This window comes from Cyanistes caeruleus, chromosome 2 (assembly GCF_971803275.1).
Source record: "Cyanistes caeruleus chromosome 2, bCyaCae1.hap1.1, whole genome shotgun sequence".
Lineage (NCBI taxonomy): Eukaryota > Metazoa > Chordata > Aves > Passeriformes > Paridae > Cyanistes > Cyanistes caeruleus.
Genome location: NC_141702.1, coordinates 60,808,704 through 60,825,293, shown reverse-complemented (window position 1 = coordinate 60,825,293; position 16,590 = coordinate 60,808,704). Strand labels below are relative to the sequence as shown.

The 16,590-nt window shown below is 42.9% G+C and overlaps 1 protein-coding gene across 7 annotated transcripts in view; it reads right to left on the bottom strand.

Moving 5' to 3' along the window:
* The window catches only part of SYNJ2 (synaptojanin 2), a 68,664-nt gene extending 58,727 nt beyond the window's left edge, over nucleotides 1–9,937 (bottom strand). Inside the window, exon 1 of one of the 7 annotated variants that reach the window (XM_086868300.1) lies at nucleotides 9,769–9,937. In XM_086868300.1, the coding sequence (XP_086724426.1) occupies nucleotides 9,769–9,829 (61 nt within the window). In that variant the 5' untranslated portion in view covers nucleotides 9,830–9,937. Of the gene's footprint in view, nucleotides 1–5,886; nucleotides 6,623–6,692; nucleotides 6,953–9,768 lie in introns of those variants that run through there. The other 6 variants (XM_086868345.1, XM_086868321.1, XM_086868338.1 and 3 more) reach the window with 6 other exon arrangements.
* Between the last annotated feature and the right edge of the window lie 6,653 nt (nucleotides 9,938–16,590).

The following is a 16,590-nucleotide window of genomic DNA, read 5'->3' as shown; positions in this document are numbered from 1 at the left end:
GTTTAACCAAGTGTGATTTCCTGCTTGTAAAAGCTGCAATTTCAATTTACCAGCTAGCAGGAACTGGCCAAACATATGCAGTTTCCTTCATTCAACCCTCTTTAGGGCTGAACCCCCAGACTTCAGCAAGAATCAGCACAACTGTCAAGCATATGGACCCCAGAAAGGTCAGTGACTGGAGTAAGAGGGTAGAGAAAGGTACCATAATTCCAAGGACAGACACAGTAGCACCTTCAACTTAAAGATAAAAACTAAGGAAAAGTTCTTGAAAAACAAAAACTCTGAGACTGGGTTATGGATTCTTTTTCTCCCCTGTGATTTTTCAGTCTGATTCTGGAAATGGTCACCTGCTTGGCTGTAGGTATTGCTATACAAATGTAATCTCAAGCATATGTCTAAATATTTAAAGAAACACAGGTTTGATGTCATGGGATGACTTTATTTGTGTCATTAAGCATTTGGGGGAAAGAGGTGTGAACTTTCCCCAGAAACAGGGGAAAACTATAATCAAACAGAAATTTCATACCTAAACTCCCATATATACATTACCATAAGCATCTTACCTAGAAATAAGTCCAATGTCTGGTATTATATAAGTTTAGACAATTAACTCCTAGTTGTGTTTTCAGTCATCTGCAGACACATTTAAAGTACTTCATTGTATTTTCAATATCTTTCACTGCTAAAATCTTCCTGTTGACATCCAATCCAAGCTACACAGGCATTATGAAAGTCAGACTGTATTCAGAAACACCATATAGGCAAAGCAATAAGAGTTGGGAAGAAGTCTGTGGTCAGAGTTACAGTTGAGAGAATCCAAATATTTAAAACACTAAACAATGTATTTACCAGTTTTCTGGTAAAGTAAGTAAGATGCATTTCTGGTTGAAAACACAACAAACAAAACAGAAAGATCAGTTCCCTGGTTTTCTATATTAGATTGTTCTAAATCTGCTTCTAGTGAGAGATTATGTTTGCATACTTGCATGTGCATATATGAAGATATTAATTCACAATCCAAGAATAATGGATGAATGAAACCACCAGGTTTCTACTAGCCAGCTCCATGCTGCTGCAGGCAGTCAAGAAAATAAAAGGGAAGTTCTTAAGTGGTTTCTCTGAAGCTTGGCCATTATCATTATGTGTTTTCTGCCATATATGACTCATATTTACATAGAAACTTGCAGCAGTCACTACAGACATAACCACTACAAAGAATTCATCCCTCACAATCACTACTTGTCTCCTAGCATAGAAAACAAGTCTTGTAATCAACACTCTACACTTACACAAACACATTTTCCCTCTTCTCTGTACCCAGTTTGCATTTTGACAGTAGCGAAAGAATTGCAACACACTTTTTCCTGTAATCTAAAGCCATGAAATTCAGCCTGAGAAACCATAGCTTACAAGTGCCCACTGCCAGCATAACCAAGGAAGACAGGACTTCTGCTCTGTAGGCTGCTTCCACAAATGGAAAAGTTGAACACCGCTAGACTTCCTAAGAAGAAAACTTCATAGAAGTTTGTGCTAGCTATGTGAATATCCTGGCATAAGAGTAGAAATGAGTCATGGTGGAGAGCTCACTGTCTTGGATAGAATGTAGTGCTCAGAAATACATTCACAGTGTGCTGTGCACAGGTATTGGTGTCTGATTTCCATACTCCACTCAGCAGCATAGTTGTTCACACCAAAACAAAACCAAAGCTAATTGTAAACAGTGAATGTACATAGAGCACAGGAACTGCTTTCAGTACAAAAGAAGAAAAAGATGCACTGGTAAATAACTGCTACTTCCTGCTTTTGCAAGACTTTACCCTGATTTCACTCAGCTGCATCAGAGAACCACACACACACCTGCAACTGAAGCAGCAGAGGAGGCATGGAGCTCCTCCACAGAGTGTACACACACCTTAACTCTATATAAAGTTTGTCTCTAGTAAACGCTAACTGCCCAGATCTGTGGGTAAAAGTCAGGAAAAACCTCAGACATATTTGCAAAACCACACAGCTTTGAACTTCTGTACTTTCCAGACACCATGGTCATCTAGGATTTAACATAACAGGTGATGTAACATCCTTTATAAAAACAGCTGCAGCATCAAAGAGCTTGCAAAAAAAACACAAACAAACAAACAAAAAAAACCTCCCAAACCACAAAAAACCTCTGCACTCTTTGGCTCTGCCCTTGAGAAAACATATTATTATGCTGAAATTCAATAGCAGAGTGCTCCTGTTGACAGCTTTTCACTAAAACTAGCTGCCATAATAAAGTTAAATGACCATACTTTCAGCACTATAGCCTTAGTTTAGTTTAGCAACTTGACAGCAGTGCACAACTACTTTGTGCAGTTCACTTCATCTGTAAACCACTCAAACTGTAATGTGTTTAAAGCAGGAACAGCATCTGTATCTATACTCCCTGTTGTATTAAGCAAAAACTTCTAAATCAATGACAATTTTTCATCAGACTTCATGATTCTAGGTTTCTTCCATAAAATATACTGATGTTCTAGTTCAGAGAATTCCTGGAAGAATTGTTTCAGGTTGTCACTCATCCTTCTGGAGATGACTGAAGCTTTAGGATTGCCAGTGGCCAACAAAAAAAAAAGCAAAAAAAAAGCAGCCTCCAGCAAAATGTGTCATTCAATTCAAAACAGTGAATTTTACCCTCCACCCTACAGTGACATCATGAGAGGAGGAAGAAAAACTTCCATCATCAAAAATACTATTTAACTTTCAGTAGAACAGAAAACTGTTCTGTTGATATCACAACACTATACAGATTAAGGTGTTTAGGGATATGCACCTAGGTTTCCTGCAGTGATTCTTGATTTTTCCAAAAGTTTTTAGTTTAGGTTGCCATTACAGGACAAGTGCTCTCATTTTATAAATTGCTGACATTCAGGCAATTATAGATCTTTACAATATTTCTCCACTACTGATATCAAAGATGCAAATATTTTTCAGGTATTAAATCTCTGCATGCAGTAAGGAAATTGTGAAACATAATCAATTTGCAGCTAAAATTGTCATCATTATCTCTATAACATATCAAGAGAGGAAAAAGTATAAAGTCACCTATTCACAAGACAGCATCCAAGTGGTAGCTTACATGTTTGAAAGTGTTTATTTTAATGAGTTTGCCAGAGGTTTACAGCCTGTATTGACACCGTGTCTGTACAAGTGTGTGGTTTTTCAGATTTCTTTTTTTGTAACACCACTTCTTCTAGGACAATTCTCACTCCCTTTTGCCACTTGAACTAGGTTAAATTCAACACTTAAGTTTCTTCTAGTACAAAATTATCATAGAAGCAATTAAACTTTCTGCAAGTGCAGACGTCATGCCTGTTCAAGGGCAGAGATACTTGGTAATTATGGAATAATGAACAATGACTAAAATTTGTTCTCAGGCCTTTACTGTACATCTATGATTATTCCTCTCTACAGTTCTCTTTACACAAGGGTGCAATTGCAAAACTACATAAACTGTAGTAACTGCAGCAACTTAAGTGCTCCAGGTATACCAATCTGCTTTTATTTAGTGTAGAGGTTTGCATAAGGCACAGTTGTGTAACTCCTCCTCACCACAGGTATGCAAGTTTTAAAGAACTTTATTTTAGAAACAGAAAACTAGACAGAGAGGCCAAAACTAACACAATCCTAGAACTAGTATGTCTGAAACCACACATATACAAAGTTTATATTAACCTCCCACTGTCATGTTCTATGGTTAGTAACAACCTAAGGGCAAGTCAAACAAAACAGAATGAATATTGTTTCTGTTACCACCCTGCTGTGAAGAAGCTTCCTCTTCACAATTCTAAATTCACCAGCACAATACCTACTACTGGCTTTCCCTTCTTTTCTGGTCTTCGGCTGCATAAACAACAGAAGTTATCTAAACGGGTTCCACTGGACAAACTAGCTTTTCCTACAATACAGGAACCAACCCAGGAAGGAATAGAGGACTCAAATGAAATAAAATGACAAAATTATTACCATGCAGTGGGCTGAATGCCAACAAAGACACGATTACAGTTATCTCAAGACATGACAGTGGACTTCAAAAGGGCATGGCAAACAGGCTTGTTACCCTATACAAATCATTACATGAGAATTCTTCTAACACATTTTATGAGAGACTGTATAAATTCTACAAGCATAGAATCACAAAATCATAGAATCATTAAGATCAGAAAATATGTCTAAGATCACTGAGCCCAACCATTAAACTGTACCACTGTGTTCATCATTTAAACCATGTTTCCCAACTTCCACATCTGCACTGTTTTGGATCACTTCCAGGTATAGTAGTTCTACCACTTCCCTGAGCAGCCTGTTTCCATATGCCTGACTATCCTTTACATGAAGAAATTTATCCTAATATCCAGTCTAAATCTCCCCTGGTGCAAGTTAAGGCTATTTCCTCTTGTCCTGTCACTTGTTACCTGGGAGAAGAGGTGAACCCTCACCTGGCTACACCCTCCTTTCAGGCAGTTGCAGAGAGAGTGATAGATAAGGTCTTCCCTGAATCTCCTTTTCTCCAGGCTCAACAACCCCAGCTCCTTCACCTGCTCCTCATAGGACTTGTGCTCCAGACTCTTCACTGGCTCCATTGCCCTTCTCTGGACTTACTTCTATTTTGAGATAGACCAGGATGCCCCACTGGTCTCTTTGTTCACCTGGGCACACTGCAGGATCATGCTCAGATCGATACTGAGAAGCACCACCAGGTCCTTTTTAGCTGAGCAACTTTCCAGCCACTAAATAATTTCAGGTATAGCAATTCAAATGGGGGATGGCAACACTGGGGGACAAAAAACTACTCCATGTTGATGATTCCTTTAATTAGTGAAATTTCAAATATTTCCAGCCACTGGTCATACAGGTTGGCTACGTGATTACTGGACTCTCCATTTTATTCCTGCACATTGGCTTTAGGAAGTGGAGCTGCTTTAGATTTTTATCAGAATAACAAAATACAGACCAAACCCCATTGATATCTATATTGAGTTTTAATGTCAAGAAGTTTTAGAATCAGGGAAAGTGAGTAATGTGCTGCTCTAAATAACTAACAGCACTAAATAACCAAAGACTTTAGAAAGAATGGAATCCACAAAATATTTCACAATATAAAACGCCAATAAAATAAAATAAATAAAAATCCCCACAGTGTGGCAATAACATCTTTTCCATGACTGGTCAAAATTTTCCCACTATCAAAACTATTCTTGTGAAAATCAGCTGTCCCTTGATGGGGACTAAATGGCTTTCTAAAGTCCCCAGCACCTGAAAATCAAGCATATTAATCTGCATGTCCTGCCAGTGTACATTGTGGAAGATTCAGCTGAGTGGACCCAGATCCTGACGTGACATTGTGACTGACATTGTACAAATCACAATGTACACACAGATCTTACTACATCAGTTTGAACTGCTTGAACACGGACTCCTACAATGCTGTGAACAGCAGCACGATTGCAGGCACAAGTATTATGCAGAAAACAATTCAAGAACACAGCACAAGCATGTGCTTCCCTACTCTGCTTTTTGCCCCTTACATTCTCAGTCACCTCATTTTTCTGTCTGCCTCAACATTAGCAACATCAGCATTGCATTGATTCATGTGAAACAAGTATCAAAAGCGCAAGATGAGACAACCCTGAGACTCCTCCAGTAAGAGCCAGACACTCAGCAACCAAATACCGTTCAAACCACAGGGGCACCACAGCAAGAAGCCAGGGTTCTTTTACAGGACACAAGACGTCAAGTCAGTCATCCCAAAACATCTCTGCTGTGAGAGCTGGCTGTCTTCCCTGGTGGTTAGCACCTGATGTAGCTGAGTAGAAACTTCCTCAAGTGCAGTGGACCCTACCCCTTTACCTGGGCCCTCCTCTGCAGACAAGGCTGCAGAGATGAGTCTTGTACACCGAAGGTGCCCTGTGCCGAGACCCCATCGCCACCAAGAGCCGGGTGGCCTCTCCTGATTCTTCTACTCCGGATGCTGGTGAGGAGGCTGAAGACACAGAGCAGCGATGGGACACGCATCGGGGGGAGATGCTGGCCAACCCTCCACTCACGGCACGTACCGGGGATCACCCAAATGCGCCAGCAAGCGGCCAAGCCTGGAGGGCCGCGCTGGAAGTCGGGGTGTGAGTGAGGCGAGGCGCTCTCCGCAGCCAGCATCCCACTGGACGTGGGTCTGCGCGCTCCCCTTCCTCTCTCCATGCCACGCAGAAAGTGCCCCAATGCTCCTGGGCATCGCCTGCTGCCGTCGCACCCCAGCGTCCCTTCAGAGGCAGAGGTGCGCACCCACGGGCCCCCATGGCCCCCACGGCCGCCCCCACACGCACTTACTGAGCGCCGCCACGGTGCCGGCCTCCAGCAGCAGGCAGTCCTGGCGGCTGCGCGCCTCCAGCAGGGCGCTCGGCCCCGGCTCCTGCTTCCAGAGCAGCCGCAGCCCCTTGCTCAGAGCCATGGGAGCCGCCGCCGGCGGGGAGGAGGGCGCAAGGGTCCCGGCGGAGGGGGTGGCGAAGGAGCCTCCTTCCCGTCGGGCGCACGGCTCGGGGCTCGGGGGCCACCGGCAGCCCCGCGGGAGCTCCTCCGGGCGCCCGTCCCCGGTCCCGGCCGCTTCCCGGAGGGAGGCGGGCCAGGAGGGCGGCCGTGCCCCGCTGCCGCTCGCCGGTCACCTCAGCAGGCCTCCGAGCGCCTCCGCGGCAGGGGCGCCCAGCCCAGGCGAAGGAAGCGGAGCGTCCCCCGCGGGCGGACCCGCGACTGCGTCCGCCTCCTCGGGGAGCCCCGGCTGCGGCCAGCGGGGCGGGAGCGACCTTCCCCTTTGCTCTCCGCCTTTCTCTTCCCACCCGCGGTAAACTTTCCAGAGTAAACTTTGTCCCTCCGGCTCCGCGGCCCCGGCTCCTCCCCCTCCGGGACAGGTAGACGCCGCCGGCGGGGCTGCTCCCGCCCTGCCCGCGGCTGAGGGGAGGAGCGGCGGCCGCGCTGCCGAACCCGGCGGGGCGCTGTGGGCCCGGCCCGGACGGGCTGTCCCAGCTCGGCTGCTCCCGGCCCGGCTTGCCCCGGCCCCGCGGTGCCGCTCCCCACCCCTGTGGGTGGCGAAGGTCGCCGTCGAGGCGCCGGGAGCGCGGCCGGCCCAGCAGCGCCTTGAGGCGCCGGAGCTGTTCCCTCCAGCTGCCGCCCGGGAGAAGCCGCGCTCCTTCCCGCTTCCTGCGGGAGCGGCCGGCCGAGCTCCCGGCGCCGCTCCCCGCTGGCAGGGAGCTCCCCTCGGGGCTGCTTTCCGACTGTGCGCTGTCCTGAGATAGAGCTTCGGGCAAAGGCGCAGCGCACGTGTTCTGGTGTTGCAGGGTTCCCATCACAATTCCCTGATGAGTCCGTGCAGGGTTGAGTGCAGGGTTTTTTTCCGGAGTTCACCCATAAGGACTGAGGAGGTAGGCACAGGTACGCCTACGTGTTCGCATGAGAGAAAAACCCTCTGTAACCTCTAGCGGAAAATGTAGTCCAATTCATACACGGGTAAACCAAGCAGAATTCAAATTTTTTAACACCACGAATTTTAACTTGAATTAGGATGCAAGAAAACGGCGAAATTCAAAATTCCCAAAGTATCATTTGCTGTTGTCTCGCATTCACGTTGAGAAGGTCGGTCATGGCTGGGCGCTGCCAGGTGGAATGTCGCAGTCCCCGCCTTCTCTGAACGTGATGGAAACAAACTGAAAAGCAAGTACTGTCTTTCTATCACACACATCTGGTTTATTTATTTTATAACCAGTAGTAATCCCGAAAGGAGATTGGTTTAATGTTTGTTTATGGTGCCTCCTTAAAAAAACATTTTGAAAGGGTCTGATACGGAAACGAGGATTGGTGTTTGCATAGGGCTATTTTTCCCCTGTATCCTAACCTTTGATTATAGTATGTAGAGTGAAATTAAAAAAAAAGTACTGGGTAAAGCAAAAGAAATGACCCAGAAACTGTAGAAATTAAGTGACCCGGATGAAAAAGCAAGACAGCACATAGCTCAAAGTTTGGGAGTTTTAGAGGATGTAAGAACATAGATTAATTTTGAACATGCTCAATTTTAAACAGAAAAGGGATGCATTTCTAACAGCTAGCCAATGTGAGTGGCAGACCAAAAATCAGTTTATGTCTTTGACATCTTTTACTCTTTCCCTAGAGAAAGTGCTCATTTGAGATGAAAAAGTACTGCTTAATCAGTGCTGCCCAAGAGAGTTGTATTACATTACTTTTAAAAGTTGCCCTGGAACATACACTTAGGTGCTTAATATTAGCAGCAAAAAAAAAAAACTTTTTTTTTTTTTTTTTTCCTGTGTGTGTGTGTGTCTTTGCCTTTGAGGAATAATTTTTCACAGTCCCCTTTAAACTCCATCATGAGAGCAAAGTCTCACTGGGAGGATACAGTTGTGCCCCTCTCTATTACCTATGTTTTAACTCCTTGGAATTTTTGTCATTAGCTCTTTTCACCGCAAATTCCAAGAGCACAAAATTTAGGATTGTTAATAAAAGGTTTGTTGCCAGATTTATTGGGTAAAATACTGAAGAAAGGATTGGTGCACCTGGGATAGGATTTTTTTAGCACCCCAAATCATTGTGAGGCGATAAGGATGTGAGAGAAAAACTCATATGAAGGTGGCAAAATGGAAAGCTTTAGCAGTGTGTATGACACTTGTATGACATGGCACTGCTTCATAGGTGGCTCTCTGACTGAGTCTGTTCTAATCTGTTACAAACAGATCTCTTCAGTGTGTTCCAGTTGCAGTACATCCACTCAAATTAAGTCAGTTAATTAGGCTTTGTGTTAGAAACACAAGCCTGAGTAAGCAATCAGAAAATGGTGAAGAGTAGCAGTAAATAAACCATTCATTTTACAAGCCTCCTTCATAAAGAAGGACATCCAAATTTATGGCTCCTGTAGGAACCTTCCTCAATATATTTGGAATGTGTGGAAGTGTTCTCTTGATAAGATCTTTTCATCTAACCAGACTATGTTTCAATGCATGGAAGTCCATTCTTAAGAGAAAGTGTTGAGATTGACAGATCATCTTTTAGCAGACATTTGGAGTTGAGCTGTCTTGCTCTGGACCTTGTGTATGTGGGTATCATGGAAGCATTAATTCCTGCATTACATTTGAGGAGCCCCTCAGGTGAAGACATTCCCTCTTGCACAGCACTTGTTTTCACCCAGGCCATACACCCTCATTGCCTCCTCAGCAATTATTCATTTCATCCTCCTTTTTCTGTGGAGTTTTCCTTCCTTTTAATCTACCTTGACAATTCTGTCATCCTAGCTCCTTTGCCTCTCTTCACCCATCTTTGGTTCTTTATCACTCTTTCTACCTTTAAGCCATCACAGATACTTTGCATTGCTTTCTGAATATTCCCACAGCTAAAAAGTGGGAGGTGATCTGTTGCTGTCCCTGCAGCCTTCAGCTGGGAGAAACAACAGGGCTCTCTCTGCTTTCAGCATGCATGGAATAGCGGGACTGTTTTGGACTCTTGTCTGCAGCAGCGTCCCTTTGCTTACCTTTTGTCTTTCCAACTCCTTTTCCAGCTCCTGTCTTCACAGAGGCAGGGAGATCCTTCTCCTTCTGTATCAGAAGGGGAGCAATTCTCAAGGTCTATGTTTGCTGACTGTGGAACTATGTGAAATGCAGCAGTGGTATGTTAGGGGCAGACTCCATGGTAGGAGGACACAGCCCTCAGCTACTAAATCAAATTCAGTTCCTGTTAACTTACCTGTGGCATAAATTGTGTTGAAGACAATGTCCACACTGTGTTTGTGCAGATCTTTAAGCATTCGGCTGTTACCTCAGCAGCAGAAATCGCTTCAGTGTAATTTCCGAGCACTTCTATCTTTTTCAAAGTCACTCCATTTGGCTTGAATTTCTAATCCCTTCTCCTACCCAGCAGCTTGTTTACCTTGGAAGTGTTGCTATGCATTACAATGACTCCTGCTCATAGGTCCTTCTGGTAATGGATGTTTCCAGGGCCTGGATAACTGCCTCCCTGAAAAAGAGTCCCGAGTGCTGATCTTAGCAGGTGGCATTGTTTGTTTGTCTGAAGACCATCTGAAGAGGAACAACAGGGATGTTGCAAAACAGAGTCTAGAAGAACTGGATAGAGAAAAGAGTATTTGGCTTAGCTGCTCTCTGTCTGGAATAGGTGTGTGAACCCCACATCCTGGACCTTCCTGGGGTATAGGATGGGTGTCCCTGTAGTATTACTTCTCTGTCTTTGTGTGCTGTTGAATGAATTTTGCAATCTGGGGTGCTACAAAATAGTGATACACTGTGATACAAACAAAATATACTTTTTTGGTGATACACTGTAGAAACAAAATGTACTTTGTCCAATATTATGCTACTGAAATAGCTTTTTTGGTAACTTTTTTAAGCTCTGAGATTAAATATAAGTTTACATATGACGGCATTTCCTCAGGATTTTTGGCCACTTGCACATAGCCTCAGTGGTCACAAATTCCTCAGGAAATGTGTGTGCTTACAAGGTCATTGAAAAGTTTGGGTTTTGCCTTTTATGACAAACTTTTGACTTTAACAAGTGAGGAAGAAATAGGGGAAATATCTCAGCATATTTTTTCCTCCACATGGCATTCAAAACAAGTAACTGCTGCTGAAATGTAGAAACTTCTACTATGTTTCCACGTTTTCTAGTTAACATTAGAATGAATTTACAACTGAATTTGACACAGAGAAGCATTTACAACTTCTAGGCCAAAGTGCTCAAAATGTTGCTCTGAAGGTAACTGGGAGTTTAATGTCACCTCTTACACTGTCAGTGAAACCGAGAGAAGAGCTTTCTATTCTAGCTGGTTACACCTCTCTTGGCCTAATAAAGAACTTTGTGTGCAAAAGACATCTGGTACTTTGTTACAGGGATAGTCTAATGTAGGTTGAGCTAGGTCACTGTTACTCACCAACATTGATTGCCTTTCCTCAAAAATAACTGAAGAGGATGAGAAACATGAGTGACAAATTAGTATGCCTTGTTTGTTTAGATTTTGACAAAGAACATTTGACCTTGCAGTGAATGTAAGAGGAGTGATGCAGGGACATTTTCTTTGCTTCAGTTAGTGACAATATTTTCAAATTTCTGCTCTTGTTTTCAACCTTTCCTGACAAGCTCCCCTTGTTCCTTGCCATTGGGGTCTGTGATCCTTACAATAAGAAAAATAAACTTTTAATGCTAATTAGTCTGTATCATATTACTCTTTAACCAATTATTTGGAAGGGGGAGGAGGGTGGGTGCATGGGCTCAGACCTGAGCTTCTGGTTCAGCAGGAAATAAACATATGCCTGACTTTAATTATATCAGTAGCCTGAATCTCACAGCTCCTTGCTTGGGTGAATAAACTTCCTTCTCAAGTGAATAAACAGTGCAGGTTTGGCTGCTCAAGGTGGTTGGACTGGAAGCAAACTATCTTAAGGCTCAGACTGAGTCAGGGTCTATGTGGCTGCAGGCTGTAGCTCCAGATTGGCAGAAGATTGGGCTGTGAATTCAAGCTCTGAAGGTGTACCAGAAGTGGTTGAGAGATGCTCTGGAGCAGTGCTAACAGTTTTAGGACTGCTGGTAATGAAAAACTGTGTTGCTGGGAGGTCAGTGGAATTTCTCACCTCCTCTTACACCTATACTTTAACTCTGTGTATGCTAAGTGAAAGAGGTCTCTTTAGAGAGGCAAATCGACTGCATTCACAGGCACTAGCCTTTTTGTATTAAGAGACTATTTTCAGTAACAGCAGCTGTTTTAAAGCTTAACATTCTTCATCCCAAAACTATGTGCAGAGGAGCAGCATTAGTCAGATGACGTTTATTTAGGCAGTAATAGTGACCAGACAACCAGATAAAATTTTTATTCTTTCTTCCAGACTGGCATGCTTATGATTAGTTGTAGGTATCCCTTTCTCGTGTTCAAAGGATTAGGAAGCCACAGAGTTTTCCACTGCTCCTTGCCTCATTTTCTGGATCTCCTGATAGGAAAAACAAATGCCTAATAAAACAGAAAATTTGAATTTTAAGTGGGCTGCTTAATATCTGCACAGGAAGAGCTGCAGCAACTGTGTTGACAGTTTTCCTCAGTGAGCACATTACTCATCATCAAAAATTGCGCACACCTCTCTTGCATATCAATAGTGAAAGCAGAATATATTGATTACCACATATCAAGGGATATGGATTTGATGAGGCAAAAGAAATGTCTTCCTTTTGTCCATGAATCAGCTATGAAGAAAACTCTAGGAAGAGACAATCTCAGATTTCCAGTTATGGCATTTCAGCAGTATATTGTGGCCATCATTGTCACAGATGGTGTGACACTGAACTACTGAAAGAGACTGCCTGCAACAAAGTGATTCCTAACTTCATCCTTAAATAAGAATTTAACTATTCTGTTGCTGCTCTGAATCTGTAAGAAGGAAAAACAGTTTTCACAGTTTTTCAGAACCTCTAAGTTTCATTGTGTGTTGAGATGTTATAACTAGCCAGAGAGAAACAGATGAATACAAGAGTGGACAATGCAAGAAGCACAACAGAAAGCTAATTATGATTTAAACAGTGGATCTGAAAGCTAAATAATTTAAAATAATAAGACCCACCCTTTATTTTTAAAGTAACCAAATCATACAAAAATCAGGAAAATCAAGGACAAAATACAGTCAGGCAAGCAACAGCAGGACTTCATGTGTTTCTGAATAATTTTGATGGTGCACTCTATTTATTGGGGAAGATGTTAACTTTTGATCCCTCTTACTATGATTCATTTTTAAATGAATTCTGTTAATATAAAAATCTTCATTTTGTCCTATTGGGTAACACAGACTGTACTTGGAAAAAAAAAAAAAGGAGCACACAGGGTGAATGCGACCTGTAATGAGGCATTTAGAAATGGGGGGGTGGGAAGAGAGGGCAAAGAGAATGGCATTTCCAAATTCAGTTCATAACTAATTGATATTAATTCCTTTAAAGTTTATTGAACTCTAGTTTCCCTTTAATCAACTGAACTCTGTCAATCCCCTCAGTGGGATCAGACATTCAAGGGAGAGTATCTTTTATGAATTTTCTGTGTGTAAACATTAGTGGGAATGGATTGAACATAACAGGACATGTTAACTGAGGTTATGTCCAGTACTGGCTATTTCAAGTTGTAGTATTTTATAACAGGATTTTGTTAATCAGAGGAGCACATATTCTGTGTTAACAGAAATATATATATATAAACCCAATGGAGGTTTATATCTTAAAGTAATATTTTAAAGTTCTAATATCTTAAAGTTCTCTCACATTCCAGTCCTGTTTCTTTCTTGCATATAAAACACAAAGCTAAAGTAAAACTAAGGAATTCTTTTTGGTGAACAAAAGTGAATGTTGGACCCAACTTGTCCATTTAAAAGTTTCAGATTTATTCAAGTATTTGAATGGGGGGAAAAATGGGTTAAAAATAGTTTTCTATTTGCAGAACAACTCCTTAATACAATCAAATCAGCCAGCTCACAACCAGTACCACCACCCTACAACTACTGAGAAGAGAATTACATCTCTGAAATGAGTAGGTAATTTCTCCAAAATCTGAACTACAATCCAGAATCCAAATTGGTACAACAAAATTCCATGTGAAACATTCCTCAGATTTAAGGTCTGGAATTTGTGTGCTGTGTCTTTCTTAAATACAGAATTTCTAGTTCATGCCTTTGATAATGGACTACTGGTTGAATGCCAGATGCTAACCCACACAGCAAAAAAGAGTCATTCAGTCACTGTCTAAAAAGAACACAAAATGTCTTGCTTGCATAGATTCACTCTTCTATGATCAAATGTTCAACATTTTTTCCATTTGAGTTGTTTCCAGTACAGCATATGTGGTGCTTTTCAAATGAAGTTAGGCTTCTTTCTCTCATTTCATTTCATAAACAGATGCTGCAGTATTATGCTTCCCCATGCTTTAGAAAGCCCTGTCCATTAATTTTCAGATTTAGGAGGGATTTCAGACCAAAGAGCAAGGGGGGCAAGAGGCAGTGTAGTAACACATTCCTATGAAGGAAGAGAACATATTTGTTTACCTGAAACACTGGGGGTTGGTTTTTTTCAATTGCTTTTTTGTAAAGTTTGAATGGCATTGGGCGATAAATCTCAGGCATTCCTCTGCTTCTCGACATCTTTATGGCAAGATAACTTAGACTGAATAGTTTGAAAAGACAATGAGTATGAGCTAGTTCAAATCAGAGTGGTTGATGGAGCTCCTCAGTATACCACCAGGGTTGAACTGGAGAAGGTTAAAGAAAACCTGAAACAGTAAAATAGAGCAAACTGGCTAAGGAGTCAAGCTATTTCACAGCCCCCTTTATGGTGAAGGCAGAAATAGCATATGTTTTTCTTGAAAGGGAAAGAGGACTGTAGAATGAGGTGTTATCTCTGTCACTGCTGCTGTAAAGGGGTAGCTGACAAAGCACAGTGTGTGAATGAGGGAAACAGACCAGAAAAGAGAAGAACTGAGGGAATACCAAGGTTCAGAGTTATTTGAACAAACATTTTGGTATGTTCCATTATTCCTAATGCATCAGTTAAATCCACAGACTATGTGTATGTGCAAGTAAACATAATTAGGCTTTATTCTGCTTGCTAGTCGGCGTTTGTTTTTTGACAATCTGACTTGTTTATTTAGGTGTGCCGTTCTGCTTCACTAAAACAAGGTTTTTGTATTGCTTTTACAGAGAGAATTGCCTGTACCTCTAACTCATGCCACATTCACTATTAACATATGTATCCTTCCAGTCACTGAGGCTGATCCCTGTTAGCCTGGGGATGGGTCATGGCACACATAACAAAAATGATTATTCCACAGAGGTGAGTAGGCTAGGCTCACTGAGGTCACTGGCCCAGCTGGTTGAAAGTTGCAGGAATTACATTTAACTTATTTGCAGGCTACTATGCTTTTTCTTCTGCTCCACATATGTGTATGTATTTATCTCAAAAGTCACCAGGGTGAAAGGGAGGCGAGAAACCATCTTTCTCTGTTGGCTGCACTCAATTCCTAGGACATTTCCTCACTTTCAGCCATCATTAGAAGCACCCCAGTAGTACCAGCGTCCCGGGAATGCTGGTGTGCGTGGGAAGGGGTGAGCACAGAGTGTGGGCAGGCCAAAATAATCTCAGCAGTTTGGCGGGGAGGGAATGTGGAGTGGAAAGACCTTGTGTGGGTGTGGCTGGAAAAGCTCAGCAAAGCTGTGGGTTTGGAAGAAAGCCAGCTCCTGGGGTGTGAGAATTACTGGGCCATGTAAAACTAACTTTGGAGGGCAGGGAAAGCTGGAGCATGACACCAGTACTCATGTCATCCCAATGTAGACTAGAGTAAGAGCCCTTCTGTCACAGACCCTGTCCACCACAATTCACCGTGTGCAATATCTGTTTGCGGCTGTTGTTGTTACCTCTACTTCAGTAGCTCTTTGGATTGTCTTTCTTGCTGCCCTCCCTTTACCCTTCCTCTTCTCTGTCCCTCCCCCTGCTTCATTCTCTGATGCTTTTTGCCCAGTTGGTCAACTGATGGTTAGATTCTGTAATTAGTGAGCCTGACACACAGAACTATTGCAATTAATTCCTGTGTCTTTTTAAAAGGTGGGCGCAGTGACAGATTCCCTGTGCTGCTCTTACAGAATAGCTATCATTAATAATGTTCCCTGCATATTTTGGTGGGAGTTCAGCAGAATTCTCTCTTTACTTATTCCAGAAATTTGAGATAGACTTTGTTCTGTCTTGGAGATTTATTGCAAACTACATGGAAGGGCTAGAACCAGTGCTGATCCTTTCCACATGGAATCACTGATGCACAGAGTTCAGAGTATGCCTGCATAAAAGCAGAGATGCTCCGTGAGTTCAAAAATGCCTCTGGGAAGTCAGATTAACTAATCTCAGTTTAATTCTAGAAGCTGCTGCTCAGAATGGATGAGTCAGGGTACAACATATTGCAGAGAAGTCTTTGTGACTACTTTTAAGCAACCTGCTGGTTTAAGAAGCACATCTGTACATGTTGATAAGGGTTATTACATTACTTATTGTTTATCTGCTCTTGAACTAAGAGCCTAATGCTGGCAATTGAGTTTCATTTACCGATGACTGGAGTCCCATAGGAGAAAAATCTAAGGTATCCTGAGACAAATTTCTCAGAATGTTTCTTTACCATGCCAGGAGTCAGCTACAGTCACACTCAACACCCTCTCTCTGCCCTCAGGGCCAGCAGCTGTCTAGCACAGCCTCTTCGGCAAAGCACAGGGCAGAACCACTTTGCCTTGTAAGATTTTAGCTGGCTGCAGAGGGTCAGCTGAGGTGTCATTGCATCCTGGGGCTGAGATGGAACCAGTGACAGTGCATACCTGTCCTGTCTTTCTCCACGCTGCAGAGTTCATCACCAGACCTGGTGTCACACACACGCCTGGACCCAGCCAGGGCTCAGCAGTGGACCTGAGCTGATTCCTGTTCTCTGGCTCCACAGCAGTGATAAACAGCCCAGAGCCTAGGTGCAGCTGCAGCAGTCTGCTTGAGCTCCCTTGTGAA